Source organism: Trichoderma aggressivum (genome assembly GCF_033847375.1).
Source record: "Trichoderma aggressivum f. europaeum strain CBS 100526 chromosome Unknown scaffold_027, whole genome shotgun sequence".
NCBI lineage: Eukaryota > Fungi > Ascomycota > Sordariomycetes > Hypocreales > Hypocreaceae > Trichoderma > Trichoderma aggressivum.
In genome coordinates this window covers 232,136-247,646 of record NW_026946393.1, presented here as the reverse complement: position 1 = coordinate 247,646, position 15,511 = coordinate 232,136, and the positions used below count along the sequence as shown (strand labels likewise).

General features: G+C 53.7%; 4 protein-coding genes across 4 annotated transcripts; 1 reads left to right on the top strand and 3 right to left on the bottom strand.

Moving 5' to 3' along the window:
• Positions 1-78: 78 nt before the first annotated feature.
• On the bottom strand, positions 79-6,097 carry Triagg1_6718 (uncharacterized protein; the record flags this gene model as incomplete). Its single annotated transcript, XM_062901374.1, has 8 exons — positions 79-174; positions 228-956; positions 1,344-1,913; positions 2,613-2,994; positions 3,049-3,122; positions 3,251-3,410; positions 3,490-3,599; positions 4,484-6,097. The coding sequence occupies 8 exons, from the start codon at positions 6,095-6,097 to the stop codon at positions 79-81; spliced, it is 3,735 nt and encodes a 1,244-aa protein (XP_062754334.1).
• Positions 6,098-6,944: 847 nt separating this feature from the next.
• Positions 6,945-11,035, bottom strand: Triagg1_6717 (uncharacterized protein; the record flags this gene model as incomplete). Its single annotated transcript, XM_062901372.1, has 6 exons — positions 6,945-7,821; positions 7,879-8,858; positions 8,989-9,055; positions 9,178-10,291; positions 10,425-10,713; positions 10,790-11,035. 6 exons carry the CDS (start codon positions 11,033-11,035, stop codon positions 6,945-6,947), a joined length of 3,573 nt encoding a protein of 1,190 aa, XP_062754333.1.
• Positions 11,036-13,289: 2,254 nt separating this feature from the next.
• Triagg1_6716 (uncharacterized protein) lies at positions 13,290-14,207 on the bottom strand (the record flags this gene model as incomplete). Its single annotated transcript, XM_062901371.1, has 2 exons — positions 13,290-13,868; positions 13,920-14,207. The coding sequence occupies 2 exons, from the start codon at positions 14,205-14,207 to the stop codon at positions 13,290-13,292; spliced, it is 867 nt and encodes a 288-aa protein (XP_062754332.1).
• A 119-nt stretch (positions 14,208-14,326) lies between these two features.
• Triagg1_6715 (uncharacterized protein) lies at positions 14,327-15,502 on the top strand (the record flags this gene model as incomplete). Its single annotated transcript, XM_062901370.1, has 1 exon — positions 14,327-15,502. The coding sequence occupies one exon, from the start codon at positions 14,327-14,329 to the stop codon at positions 15,500-15,502; it is 1,176 nt and encodes a 391-aa protein (XP_062754331.1).
• Between the last annotated feature and the right edge of the window lie 9 nt (positions 15,503-15,511).

The following is a 15,511-nucleotide window of genomic DNA, read 5'->3' as shown; positions in this document are numbered from 1 at the left end:
ATCGAGTCTATCTGATTTTTGCTTCTGAAAAAAAAAAGTTCCAAATGTCGCTATACAAAAGTATTCTACACTGTAATGTCATCGTTCGTTCTTCTTGGCCTCGTCGTCGTCGGTTTTTGGTTGCAACCCCCCCTCGTCAAACTTGTATGGGTTTGGGTTGACATGTTGCGTAAACTGATTATTCATTAGAATTTGGCCACTTCAGACCATTTGTGAGCTTGCAAAACACTCGTCACGGCTTGCGCCTTTGCCCACAGCCGCTTCTTGAAGCCGTCCAGCCACAAGATCTCAAGCACGCCATCCTGCGACGCGGCGTTGACGTCTCGGTAAAAGTCCATGGCAACCGTCATCGGCCCCAGGAGCAAGTCCGGCTGGACGGTCAAATTCAATGCTGAATCCAATCCCCTGCAGATGTTGGCGGCCAGCTCTCGTCCGTCTTGGTAATGCGCCGGGTCGATTTGCAGGTTGGGCGGCAGTTCCGGCCACATGTTGGGATAGGCGTCGACAACCGGTTGGAAAATGGCCATGTGTACATGTTCGATACAGCGGTGGAATGGGATCATGGCCATCCAGTAATAGACGAACATCAAGCCAGTGACCCCGTCCTTGAAGGTATACGCATTGGCAAAGGGGATGGCGCCGCCAGGGCTCCTGAGCTCCTCGGCCCAGAACGGGTACGAGTGCTCTTCCGTTCCCCTATAAGCCTCCTGCAGCCATTGGCGGAACTGCGCTTCGACAACCAGACAATGATGCAAAAGCTCCTGGGCTTGTGTCCGACGGGCAAGCGTTGCCTGGAGGTGGATGATTCGATCCATCTGCTCGAAGATGGCGGGAAGTTGAAGTATAATGTCAAACAGCTGGTCGAGGGCAGATTTTGGATGCTGTTCCCATGGTATCGTGGTCCATTCCGGTGCTCTCAAAAAGGTATCACGTCTGCTCAAGAGAGCAATGCTCATCTGTTTTTGTCCAGCAAATTATTAGCAATCGGAGAAAGGGGGGAGGGGGGAGGGGGGAAGGGGGAAGGGGGAAGGGGAAAATCCGGGACAGCCAGAGGGGGGAAAATCGTCGACCGAGAAACCTACAGCTACAGGGCGATATACCCTCACGAAGAAGTGGTGATTCGGAAAGGAGGCGAAATAGTGCGGACCAAGTCTGGTCATCTGTTCGGCCGTGAGCCTCCATGATGCGCCGGACGAATCGTGCTGTGTAAGTCCCATCTCCGAATTAGCTCGACCGGACTTGAAAGCGAACCTCGTCCGAGGAAAACCCGCGCGGTGATCGCACAAGACAACACCACGACGAGGAAAACAGAAATGCAGAACCAGAAACAAAAAAAAACTCACCTCGAATAGAAACGCGCAGTAGCTCTCTGTCGAGTCATGCTCAGAATTAGTGGCCTTTTGGCGCACAAAACATTGCGCATTCATACCGAAGGCATCGTCCGCCACCGGCAGCAACTCAGCCGCCGCGTAGGGAGGAAACTGTATAGCACTCAAAAGTCCCGCGGCGGCCCCATCACCGCCGCCTTCACCACCGACAGCCGCCTCGAGTCTCGCCACGCTTTGCAAATTCGTCTGGAGCGCCGTGATGAGGGCTGGGAAACCGGTTCCCCCCTGGCCCCCCGGCGTCAATCGAACGTAGTCGTCCCAGGCAGAGGTGAGCGGTGCCAGGGGTTGAAAGAGCTGTGAGCCGCTAAAGATGCTGCTGCTGCTGCTGCCAGGCTCGTCCGCCGCCTTGACGCTGGGGCTAGGGCTGGCCTTTGGCTTCTTGGAAGGCGTCGTCTTCTTGGGATGCGAAGCTACACGGCCTTTGGTCTCTGGCGTGCCAGTGATGAACACTCGCTCTCTCTCATAACCCTCGCAAGTTCTGCCGCTGCTGATGCAGTTCTGGCAGAACGGACGCTCATTGCTGCACTATTTTCTCGACATGTTAGTTGCTGCCCGTTGTTATATCGTCTTCTTTGCGTGTGTGTCTGTCTGTCTGTCTCTCTCTTTTTCTCGTTTCTCTTCATCATAATGTCTCATTTTTCATCGACAAAGGTGTATAAGTAAGGGGGGAGGGAGAGAAGAAGAAGAACAAACCTTGACTCGACGCCTGCGGCAGGTCTCGCACCCCTTATACTTGCCGGGAACACCAACCATGATGTCGATCTTCGAACTCACGCGTGTATATATATAGTTATATATATATATTTGTGTGTGCGTGTATGCGTGTGTGTGTCAACTTGAAACGTATGTATGAGAGTTTCGTGTATGCGCGTGCGCGTGGGTGTGTGTGTGTGGTCTCTGTGGGGGGGGAAAGGGAAGGCCGGCGAATATGTTCCTCAGCCTTTTCCAGAAAGAAAATGGGAAGAAACAAAAAAAGAAAAATGTCCGGTTCGTTGGTTGGCGAAAGGGCTGTTTGGTTTGGTCTGGTCGGAATGTCTTTTGCAAACCCGGCCCGCAGTCTTGCTTCTCTTTGCCACCGCTTATCCTCTTTGCATCATCGTTGGGTCTGTTTTATATTTGTAAAAGAGGGAGCAAGAGGAACGGCGTTGGGCTATAGGCCTCCTGTCTTTGGACAAGCATGGACTGGGTTACGCGGGAGCTATTCCGGCTAACAAGGTTTCGTACCTTAGGTAGGTCGATGGTGGACAGGTTGGTAAGGGTCGGGACATTAATGATACGGGAGGTGAGGTAAGGGAACAAGGCCCAAGCCGGGAACCAGAACCACATGGCAAGCAAAACGTCCCATACTGGAGGGGAGGGGGGGGGGGGGGGAGGGAGAGAAGGGAAAAAATGAGAAATGGTGAATCCCCACACGACGTATGTCCAATCTCGAGCGTCGAACGGCCTTTGGCCTCTGGTCTTGGGAACATGATGCCAGGCACACAACTCCGCCTTTTGGCATGGGCCCTTTTTGGCTGTGGATTTGGTGGCATCCCACGTAAAGACCCGGCAACCACCGAAGCACAAAGCGTACGAACGGCGACCAGGCGTCCGGCGAATGGGAAGGCTGAGATGGCCTCTCGGCCTCAGCCCCACGGACGACATGAGATGCAAGGCTTACCACATTGCCGGTCGGTTCAGGGGCTCCGAGGCCTCTTGTTGGCTCTCTCGGTCTAGCATCGAGTCTCTCTTCGTCTGTGTGTCTTGTCTAGCCCCCCCCCCCTCCCAGCAGCAGGGCAACTTCCGCTGCGAATGCAGCCTTCGTCCGCCCGGCATGACGCTAGACTGGCAGCCCTTCTTTGTGTCCAGGTCTGCAGTCCCACCATCTTCTTTCTGGCACTAAGTTTCGTAGGGCTGACGCGGAGGGCCAGCTCTGCTCCTGGTTGGCTGGCCCACCGAGACGGCTGAGCTTGGTCGCCCAAGTCGTCTTGTGTCAGCGATCCAGATGTTTGCACAAGGCGCGCGCTGCCATTGGCCGGCTCGCTGAAATGACAGGAATATGACCTATGAGGAAACCTGTGGCCTCTCTGGACGTGGCTCCCTCAACCCGTCCGCCGCTCACCCTGTCCGGCAATCTGATAGGTTGTCCGGGGGGGGGTCCCCCAGCCGCGAGAAACCCCAAGGAACCGTTCCGGAGCCCAGCAGCCTCGTCCCAGCCGGCTGCGTGGGTGCCTGTAAGTTGATTACGATGATCCAAGTCCAAAAGTCTTGCTGTTGCCCACTTTCGTAGACCGCCGGAAGATAAAACGCGATGGACAAAAAAAATAGGGGACTTTGCAAAATACTACTATCATGGTGCATTTCTGCCTCTCCCTCTCCTTGTTCCGCGTCTTTGTGCCGTCCACACAAACCGGTGTCGGCCGATACGGAACCGGATCGGGAAATGGCGCCAGGCTCAAAAGAGTTACAAGATGTGACGAATCTGCCTAAGGGGATCCAGGGGAGGGGATGGCCCTCCCACTCCAACAAGGCGGTCCGCATCTGCCATGACTTACATACATGCAAAGGGCCCAAAAAGGGAGCCTGGCTTTCAATGGATGGGTTCAGGGTTTCTTTTTTTTTTCTTAGGACCGACCGCAAGAAATGTACTCGTGCTGGTACCGGTATTACTCGTGCTATCGCATCCCCCGCCGCCACCTCGGACGCATACATGTACCCCCCAGTCATCAGATGTACTTGTATGGATTCATAATGCCGTTCTGTCATGAGCCATTGTCAGTGTCAGCCCTACGTGCGTAGCAGTGCATAAGTTGGCAGAGATTGCTCGGGTCGGGTTGGGAAGAGGGTGCATGAGAGCGCGCGCGCCGCGGCATTCTACTGTACAGCCCACCAACATGTCCTCCCGCGCGGGAGACGAGAGACATGTGATATGTATGCCATGGCCATGGCCCGGCGCAGGCAATCAGATCATGCAGAAAGACGGCAAGGAAGATAGGGTCGTATGGGGAAACACGAGGAAAATTCATGAAACAAAAGCAGGTTGAAACAAAGGCGCAAGGCAAGGGTAGGAAACAAGCGACAGGCGACAACTGATAATGGGGATTGTGTGGGCTTACCGGATCATAGAGCTTCTTAATCTGCTTCATCAGGCCAATCACGGCCTCGTTCCGGCTGTACTGCACGTACTTCTTCTTGGCCAGCCCCAGACCATGCTCGGCGCTGATGCTACCGTTACGCTTCTCGATCCATTCGTACACGAAGGGCTCTAGAGCCTCCTCGACCTTGGCGTCATACCGTCTTACGGCCACATTGAGATGCAGGTTGGAGTCACCCATATGGCCGTAGCCCACCACTGCGCTTACCGGGTGCTCCTCGGTTTCGCCGATTAGGCCAGCCTCCCCCATGCGCGCCTTGACATCCTCGACAAGCGAGTACATCTCGGCCAGTGGGATCGAGACATCGTACTTGTAGACCCCGCCGCCGTGGCCAATGCACTCGGTGATGCTCTCGCGCCAGCTCCACAGCGCCTTGGCCTGCCCCTCGCCTTGGGCCACGACGCCATCGACCACGATTTCCTTGGTCAGCACGTCCTCGAGGAACTTTTCTAGCTTCTCGTAGTCGTGGTCGCCGTTGGAGCCGCTCGTCTCGATGAGACAGTAGAAGGGGTGCTCGCCCTCCAGAGGCCTCTCTTCGCCCTTGATCTTGTGCACAATCTGCTGCGTCCGCGAATCCATCAGCTCAAAGGCAGAAAGGATTTCCCCCAGCTGCTTCTTGGCCTCCCGGAACGCGAGCTGCGCCTTCTCATACGACTCCAGGCCAAAGTAGGCCACGTTGACGGCGGCAGACCGCTGCGGGCACTGGATGACCAGCTTGGTGATGATGCCAATGGTTCCCTCGCCGCCGATGAACAGCTGCTTCAGGTCGTAGCCCGTGTTGTTCTTGCGCAGGGCACACAGGTCGTTCATGACGGTGCCGTCCGGCAGCACGGCCTCCATGCCCAAGACATTCCCGTGCAAGCTGCCGTAGCGCAACAGCCTCAGACCTCCAGCATTGGTGGCAACTGTACCACCCACATGGCACGATCCCTTGGCTCCCAAGTCGAGGGGAAAGATGTATCCCCTTTCGGCGAGGTACTGATCGGCCACCTCCAAGATGCATCCAGCGTCCAACACGAGTGAGCCGCTGACCTCGTCGAAGGAATGGATCTGGTTCATGCGGCTCATGTTGATGATGATCTCGTCGAAAATAGGCACGGAGCCCCCAACGAGACCCGTGTTGCCTCCCTGCGGCACCACCGCCAGCTTCCTGTCGTTGCAGTACTTGAGGATCTGGCTGACATCCTCGGTCGATCCTGGCTTGAGCACGAGACGGCCTTGGCCGCGGTACTTATGCATCCAATCCTCGTTGAAGGGCTTGAGATCGTCCTCTGCGCCGCCGGCGGTGCCATCAATCACGGCCTGCTCGCCCCCAAGCAGGTTTTTGAAGTAAGCGACATCCTCCGCCGTCAGTGACGCATATTTGGCGTCTCTCGTCAGTCCCGGATACGTCTCCGACGTGAGCTTGGCAAGGTGCTGGACCGCCTGTGATTGAGACAACAACCTCGGGACCGAAGTCGCAAAGCATCGGGCAGGCGAAATTGCATGGCAGGGCGCGAGTCTGGCACCGCCAATTGCGCCCATTCGCCGGCCGGGCGATTGCAGCACTCGCGCAAGCCTCGATCGTGTCACCATTTTTCGGTCCGAGGGTGAGAATCCTGCTGTCGTGAGGCCAACCAAAGTCGGATCGGAGCGTAGGAAGAAAAAAAAAGACGGGAGTGAGATCAGAGGGGCGATAGGTTGAAGCTTTCCTTTGGTTAGCACCTTCGATCGGCTGGCGATTCCCGGGTAGGCAAAAGCCGGAGCTACTATACCTACCTATTTTTCTCTCTAGGAGAGACGTGGACGTTGAGCCAAGCACCTCATCCAATGTTTAAGCGCCATGAGGCCACTGTTAGGCGTCACTTTTCTTTTTTTTTTTCTGCCACTAAGACGCCCTTGGTTAAAATGGATGCCCAATTGCCTGTCGCGCAGTTACAATTCGGTGCTTCGGAGGGCCCTGAAGTCATTAGTGGGCCTCTCTGCCTCCGAGTCCGGCCTCGGAAAATTGATGCCGGGTAAGAAGCTTGGTCAACATAGAGTAATACGAGCAAAAGGAATTGTATACGAGTCTTGTTCGTAATTGATAAATAGGAGGCCAAGCGCCCATTAGTTTTGGTAATCTACCGTCGTAGTACTATTAATTCAACGTGGGGAATACACTATAGAATAATGTCCAATTTTAATCCGCACATCGCCATTACCATCCAAAAAGAAGAAAGGAAAAAACAAAATAAGCAATGCATGCACGCATCGAGGGGACCGAGAAAAAACACCGCTGCCTCTCCAACCAAGTATCCAGACAACATAGGAGACAGGGACTCCGTATAATGGGCATATGTGCGCGACAAGGAGAAAAAGGGGGGAAGTATACAAAGAAATATACGGAGGCCGTCCACAAAATGACAGGGCCATGTATCATTCTGCTCGTCGCTGGGACTCTTTAAGCATGCACGCCGTTGACCTTGGAATCTCTTCGCGGTCGATCACTGCTGTTCGTGCTATCCTGAAGCACACCGGGCGGTATATCGTCGTCCGCATCCTCACCACCCATCATCTTCTCCATGAAGGATATGTAGTCGTACTGGGCTTTACCCCGATCCCTTGACATATCCGGACCGCTATGCGGCGGCATCATGTTGAGGAGCGTATCAATGACCTCTTCGGGCACAAGACTGTGGCGCAGATCCATTTCCGTGACGTACGGTTTTCCATCCGCAACCTCTCGGAACGACTGGAATACTTGCTCGGCAGTGTTTTGGTCTTCGGTGACATCGACCATGAAACGAATAAACTGCTCGAATGTGACGTATTCTTTGCCCCCGGACGTATCGACAAAGTAGTCGTGCATCTCCTCTTCAGAGAACACCAGTCCCAGCGAGGCCAGGGCCGCACTGAACTCGAGCTCCTGCAACGAATTTGAGGCGTCGCGGTCGAAATGACGAAACACACTCTCGAATTCTTCCAGTTGGATGGGTGTCAAGTTGGTCATGTTGCGGGCAACCATTTGATTTTCCAAAAAGGACAGCTTTTTCTGGACGGATGATCTGACCAAGGTTAATTCGTAGGCCAATTCGTCATATGTGTATGTGGTGAAGTCGTTCTCCTCAATGTTTGCTTCCTCGCACATGGCATCTACTTCTGCAATGGTGCTGAGATATCGATCGAGGGGTGCCAAGTTGTCGCTGAGTTTTTTGACGTGGTGCAGCTGATCTTCAATATCGCCATCCAAGCCTGAAATGGCAAGTTGCATGGTGTTCAAAGCCATTGCGAAATCGTTGGCTTTGTCTGCAAACGACTTTCGCAGGGCGTTTTTGATGCTGCCATGTTGTTAGCCGGCTGCTTCCCACTGTATACAGAACAAGACGTCCACTTACTCTCGAATGGTCTCGTTAATGAGCTGTGCGCGAGCCATCTCACTCTTTGTGAGGCTCTTCCAGTCTCTCTCAATGACCTCTTGACTGACCTCGTGCGGAGGTTCGTAGGGCCGTAGCCGGTAAGTGCTGAGCTTCGTCTTGATATTTCCCAGCAACGTGGCCAGCTCGCTCTTCTCGGCAACCCACTCTCGCTTCTTACCCCTCTTGTACTCTGAGAACTGAGCGGCCTGGGCCTTTGCATCGGCATAGGTGCCTTCAAACTTGGCCGTGTGCCACTGGTCAACCTGGCCTCGGATGTTCTTGAGGAGCTCCCGCATCCGTCTCTCGTAGGCATTCTGCATCTCCCACGCGCCCTGCATGTTGTTGAAAAACTTTTCAACTCGTCGTCCTGCATTTTCGACCTTTTCCATCTGGGAGAAGGCATGGAACCAGTAGGCAATGTACGTCATCAAACTTCGCTCATCAGGCTTCGCCACGTCGCACACATCTTCCACATCCAACAGCTTGGGAATACCAATCTCCTCCTGGGCAATGTCAAAGGCCAGCTGCATGTTGCCGCGGTGGTCCGACTTATCCAGGGTATCAAAGTCGATCAAATCTGGGCGGTGAATATCGAGCAAGGCGCAAAAGGCAAGGCCGTTGTTCCAGCTGCTACTAAAGTCGCGAACTTCGACCTCGTCATAGCATGCAGTTTTTCGTTGACACCACAGGAGCAGGCCCTCCTTGGCAGACATGCCCTCCTCGTTGATATCACTGATGGTAAAGCGCAGAATCAGGGTCCAGATAAGACCGAGAACAATCTTGCGGTTGCCATCGACGACATCTTCAGCACCAATATTCGTCATCTGGATACCCCTCGACCTGATGAAGTCCAAAGACAGGTTGGCATTTTCGAATTTCTGGACTCGGAGCTTCGGTCGGGAGGCATATCGACCGAGGGATTCGTGAGACAGACATTCGAGCAAGTGAATCAGCATAACCTAATGAACCATTACTTCCGCATTAATAAGAGACCTTTTTTTTTGAGTTGACATGGAGAAAGGGAAGTAGGGGGAAGGGTGAAAACAAAAAAAAAATAACAACATCGTGGTGTGAACAGGGTCAACTCACACCATCGCTAAGGTCCGGCACCAAGTCCTTGACCTCAAGATTCCTGGCTACAATCTTTGTGTTAAGCCTAGAGATGTCTTTGTCAGCATGCTACACAAGGGGTTGGTTGAGAAATCTGTAATTCTTTATTTCTCTCCCTTTCATTCCTTTGTGGAAGGCGAGCAGGCGGTCAGGTTGAATGAAACATACCATTTGGTAAACGTCTTTTCCTGGACCGTGATCCATCTCTGCTGCTCTGAAAGAGTCATCCTGTTGAGGAATTGGTCATGGACCCCTCGAATCGACGACGAATCGACTAGTACGTCGGCAGCAGAGGCCTTGGTCTCCGCTAGGGCGAGATCAGAGTCGGCTTGACTCTGGGTTTCTGCCGGGCGAGGTTGTCTGGAAAACTTTGCTGGCTTGGGCGGTGGCTTTGGAGGACAGGAAAGCTTTGAGCGCGTTGGAGACTGGCTCAGGGCCTTGGTGCCCAATGACGAGCGACGCTTCTCTGACCGCTGGAGTGCAGCAGTAATACTACAAGTCTCCTCCTTGTCCCGCCCACTCCGCTGGGGGTCCGAAGCGCAGCGTGGCCGGGGTAGAGATAGAGAGAGGGGCGTTTGCAGGCGCTCAAGCTCAACGGGCAGCGACACGGACACAGGCGCAGGGTCAGCCTCAGCCTTGGCGGCACTGGCAGGCGATGCGAGTCTGGAGACGGCCGATGAGCTGACGGGAGAGCTGGGGGGCGTGCAGAGGCCCAGGGAGGTCAAGCAGGTGGACGAAGTAGTGGTGACGGTGGTGGTGGTAGCAGTTGTAAAAGAAGCAGCAGCAGTCGTAGTACTGTTACAAGTATTTCTGGTGCTGGTGAGATGCTGGAGCTGCTGCAGCTGGAGCTGGACCGATGCAGATGAAGCGGCGAGCTTGGTGTCGATATTTAGACCAGAGGGGCGCTGGGGTTGTAAACAAAATTCCGGGAACTGGTCCGCCAGCTCGACGTTGCCGGGCTGCAGCTCCTCCCACAGGCCTGTGGCGCCAGTGGTGCCGGCGGTTGCTCGCGTGCTAACGCCGCTAAAACCAGCGCTGATGCTGGTGCTAATCCCCGCGCTGCCAGTGGGCGTGGGCGCCATCCTCTTGGGCGTCTTTAGCGGCCCTGTGGCGTTCTGGCGCAGGCCGTAATACTGGTAGGCCATGGCGAAGGAGGTGAGCAGCAGCAGTAGCACTACTAGTGGCAGCGGTAATAGACGGTCGTCGTCGTGGTACCGGTACATGTACAGGTACTTGGAATGGGGGGCAGAGTATCTTATCGATAGGACGGCCCAGCGGGTGGCTTTACTTTAATTCAGCCAAGAACTCCAAAGAGAAGTTGAGGATATTAATAGATGGATATAGTATTGACATATATGACTTGATGCTTTTTTTAACTGCTTTGATGCCTTTTTGTCTCCTTCTTCTCCTTCTACCGTCAGGGTCTCGACTGTTATTATACTCTTTGGACAAAGTACTTTGATGAGATGTATCAGAAACTTTTCTGGAGTTCCCTGCGGGCGAGCTTGACAGATGCTCCGTAACCACAGACGTGGCACCGTTGAAGCAACCTCGCCGTGTAGGCGATTGGGCCCTCATGCGCGTCCCCACGGCGGCCGCATAAACTCTGCACCAGGCCAGTCCAGACAGGTCCGCCAGCGCTCGGATCGAGGCGAAAAGGATGGAGACAAAGTTCGCCTCGCCCACGACCCAACGAGCGTCCAGCTAGCATCGCGTCCAGCCTCCTGAATTTCTCTTGAAAAGAGCGAACCTACATGTATCGTACAGTACATGTACCTACTCGAGCAACCCCAGAGCCGGCATGCTGCAGCTGCACCTCGATGCGTCGCGAAAACGGTGATGGAACTCTACCACGCAAGGCCAGCAAATCACCAGGCCTTCGTGGCGGGCGCCTCGTCTGTTCGCTTGGCTGCACGGATCCTCGTTTCTGGTCCATCTCATCCACTCGGCCATCTCGTGATTGCGCGGCCGTCGTTGGATGCTGCAGAAACAGGTTCGGATCAGCTTTGCTGTCAATCGTGAGCATGGGCAGTTCAACGTTGCCGCGTTACGCCTCAGCCGTGGTGATCAATAGCCATCGGTGGGACCTCGTGGCTCTCGGCAGTTTTCGATCCTTCAATGATCCTGGACGCTCGCAATTGACCGCTTCATCGGTATCAGTCATACCGCAGACAAGGACCGAAACGGCCAGAATAAAAAGGCACGCCGGGCAGTGGCGAAAGCGCGTCTCCAGGGACTCTGCAAACACGCCCCTATACCACGCAGACTGCCAACTCCTGGGGACATGACAGGTCGTCTTTGATGCGATGCAGTCAGGGATTTTTGCCGAAGCACCTTTTGCTTTCAATGCGATTCAGTCATGTTTATATTATCTGACGGGACTAACGGGATGCCAGTTGCCATGATGGATGAATAGCTGCATCCGTCGTACCGTACGGTTGACCGGTAGGCCGTTGCCACTCTGTCGAAATGTCTCCGGTTTCTCCCATCGTTTTCGACTGAATTTGTCGTTTACTCTGCAACTACCAGGATGCCTGCCTTGATTTTCACCCCGGGTTGTTGTTGACGGCTTACTTTCGCTCCATCGCTTTCAGCTGTTGGCAGGGCACAATGTGTGGAGGTCTTGGCGGGTTTTTGACATCTCATATCATGGAGTATCCTCATGGAATATCCAGGCATTTGGAAAACATTGCTGCTGCCTCCCATGTCCCACGTTGGGGTAGGATTGGCTGCTGGTTTACACAATTTGATCGTTGCACATCTACACGAGCATTGATGCATGGCCGAAGGAAGCGTCGATATCTGACGAAGAGAGTTGATGAGAGGGGGGTTTTGCCCTCAGAGAATCAAACGCGATTTTCTTTCAGGATTTTATTCCCGCGTTCACGCGGAGTGCGCTTATAGAATGCTGAGGTGTAATATATCTGGTCCATATCTTTCGGATTGGCTCTTTTTCCACGTTGTCCAGTCCCATGTTCATTTGCATGTGTAGAATTGTGAAACATGGTACAGTAAATAATATCCTTTCATGTTCAACTATAAGATACATGCATGGTAGGTAGACGTAGCAAAAGAATCCCTGTATGTATAAGCAATGTCGACGTGGCACTCAATTTGATGATTCCAATGGAGCACAATGCATTTCGATTTCAGATGGACTCAGCCATTTCACTTCACGCACTCCCATGCGATGCATACGATTCACAGCCCGAAAGCGAGACGTCTCTCTTAATCCATCCTAATGAATGAAACGAGAAGAAAAAAAAAAAGAAGAGACAAAAGAAATTGTCAAAGGCAAAAAAGAAAAAAAAAATGTTTAGCTTCTCTTTGATTGAGCGTGTCCTGCAGAATCCATTAGTATTTGGTTGACTGGTTGAGAGTCCAGGGTAGTAGAACTTACATCCTTAGTGCAGGGGCCATGCTAATCTTCTCTGTCTGTTGTTTGCACCGTTAGCGATTCGAACTTGCGACCTCTCTAAACGGGAGCGGGGATACAACGTACATCGTTATAAATTGACCAAATGCCCGAAGGCGATGTAAATTGCGATATTTTAGTATATAACCTACCAGTCCAAAGCGCAAAATTCCAAATACCAAGATTCTCCCCCCTGCCACGAAAAACAAAAATGTGAGGAATCCAATTTCTTTGCGATCGTAAAATCGCAAAAGCGAAACTGCATCGTCCCTGTTTTTTTTTTGCTTCTCTGCCACTTACCAATGCACTTACGCAGCAACGGGACCCTCTTCATGCTGTCCGCTTTGGCAAATTCCGCAGAAGCACCCAGCAGAATCAAGTGGAGGAGAAAGAGGAGATGAAAGAGGTTGCAAATTGCCTCTTCTCTGTCTTAGGGCTTCCCACCCTTTTAGTGTTTTGACAATGCGCAGCCAATTGGCATCTCCGTAGTAGGCAGGTAGATCGACTTGACACTCTTATCGATAAAGACAAACCGCCATGGCCGACCTTTGGCTTCCAAGTACCTACTAACCTGGAATTGAAGCGTCTTCTGTGAGTTTGTATAAATGCAAATGGCTTTGGCTTATTGGCCTCATACCTTACTCGAGCACAAGTGAACCTCTCTTTTCTTTGTTCCGGTCACTCATGTCTTGATTCGATTGTTTACACGCAAACGAGAAAGATGTCTTCATAAATTAAATCTTGATGTTTTGTTTATTTGCATCGAAATCATCCATGTAATCAGTCGAATTGTACATTTTGCAGACCCTATCATACAACATGAACCATGACGCCTCATCTCACCCATCTCCATCTCCATCTCCATCTACCTCACCTGTCTCCCTCCACCCTGCTTGGCCTTGGACCGCAGCGCATATCTCTCCTTCCTCCACGCCGCCACCAGGTTGTCCACGCTGCCCATGTCGTGCTTCGGCTTGCGCATAAACGTCAACCGCGCTCTCCTGGCCCTCTTGGGCTTGCGCCATATGATGTCGATGCCCGTGACCGTCGGGCTGTAAATCTTGAACCACATCTCCACGCCGACCTTCATCATCTGGCCTCGTAGCAGGATGGCCGTGTCCACGCCGCGCCGCCGTAGTTGGATGAATGCTCCCGAAAAGGGCTCTCCGGCCTTGGTCGTCACCATGAGCACGTCGCCGACCTTGGCGCTGTCGGCGTGCTCTCGGGAAAAGAGCCTCGTCCTGGCGCCAGTCGGGTCGAGACGGGCAATCTCCTGCTGTCTCAAGGCGGGCATCGGATCGGGATGTGCGGCTCGTGGTGAAGGGACCTGCGGCCAAATCTGGAACTTTGCGACCTTTTGCTGCTCCATGTCTAGAATGCCAAAATCGCCATTAGCAAGGGTGTCTGCCAGCAAAATCCAGTGCCTGCCATACGTTGTCTCTGACTAAAGGCCGTTCTGGGGATGGAGGGGCTCGCAGCCTCTGTCGCCATGCACCGCTGCCACGATCTCTGGAATCTCATCCTCCTCAAGGCCGCCTTCAGACAGCCCACCGGCTGCCTCGCAACAGCAGCATTCATCGTAGCTCGGGATTGGGCGCCCGCCGGGGAGAGAGTTTGGGCCGGTGTTGGCGCTGGATTTGTCGAGGTTTGGGAATCGAATGTTCGTTCGCAAAAGCTCAAATGGGTCGAAAAGCAGAAAGGGTAATTCTCCGCCGTGATTGGCCCGGCGCCTCTTTTTCTCCGACCCACCAAACCATCTTGCGACTACGGCAGGCCTTCGCATGTAACGAAGGAACTTTTTCCCATTTCGTCGGCATTTGTTCCAAAAAGCCCACCGAACATGGCGACAATGTCAAATCAGTCGCTGAGGGCGGCCGTCCGGTCGGTTGGACGACTGAATAGATGGACAGCAGTGGTGAGGCAATTCAGCACCTCGCCGTCACATGGTATGGAATTGGAAGATGGACTCTATCTATGCCTTGTAACCAAAAGACTCTAACTGAAAGCACACAAACAGGCGTCAGGGCTGTCTTCGCCGAGACGGAAAACACCGAAATGAACAAGATCCTCAACACCATCCAAGAAAACATCATCCTCCCCGCCTACCTCCCCGAAAAGCAGCGCAGGCTCGTCTTCGACCCCAAGATGAAGTCCTACCTCGAGCAAAACCCCATCATCATCGAGGTCGAGGGCCTCGAACACAAATTCTCCTCCATTGATCATTTCACCGGCATCGAAAACTCAAAGACCATCCTCTCCGAGGCCCTCGGCAGCATGAAGAGCCAGGACGACTGGGCCAACCTGGGGACCCTTCTGGCGGGGTACAAGAAGGCGGGGATCCGGCTCAAGGCAAACCATTGGGGGAAGATTGTGCGCATGGCGGGCAAGAGCGGCAACATCCACGCCGTCATCGAGTGTGCGAAGCAGTCTGAGAAGACGGGCCTCTTGTTCACCAACCGGGAGACGGTGGTACGGGTGCTCTCTTACATCAACGAAAAGGTCAGCGGCAGCAATTGGGACGAGGTCGAGACGAAGCAGGCGCAGAAGTGGGCGGACCAGGTCCTCGATCTTATCCAGCGCAGGGAACACACAGTCGAGGGCCAACCCACCCGAGAGAGACTGCACTTTTCTCGCGTTGTGCGTGGAATGACGCTCTTCACGAGGGCGTCCGCCATCAAGGTCAAGCAGGCAGCAGGCGAAGCCGTCGAGCAAGACATTTTGCTCCTCAAAGACGAAGTCGAGCTGCTCAGCTCTCTGTGGAAAGACTCAACGAGCGCCAACCTGGAAGAAGTAGCCGAGTTCGCAAAGCTCAACCCTACACTGGAGAGAAACTCCAGCCCCAAGGGCGTCAAGATCCCCACCGCCCTGAACGGAAGCGCATACGTGCAGGTTCTGGCACAGAACATCAAGGGTGTTGCGCTCGCGCGCGAGATTGTCGGTGAGGAGGCACAGGGCCTGGCATCAGTGGAGGTTACCTTGGCCGACCATCTGCGGCACTTTGTTCAGACCAGCAAGAGCCCGACAAAAGGCTGGGATCAGGAATACTCAAAAATCGTCGGACAAGCACCCAAGTGGTGAACTTGACTG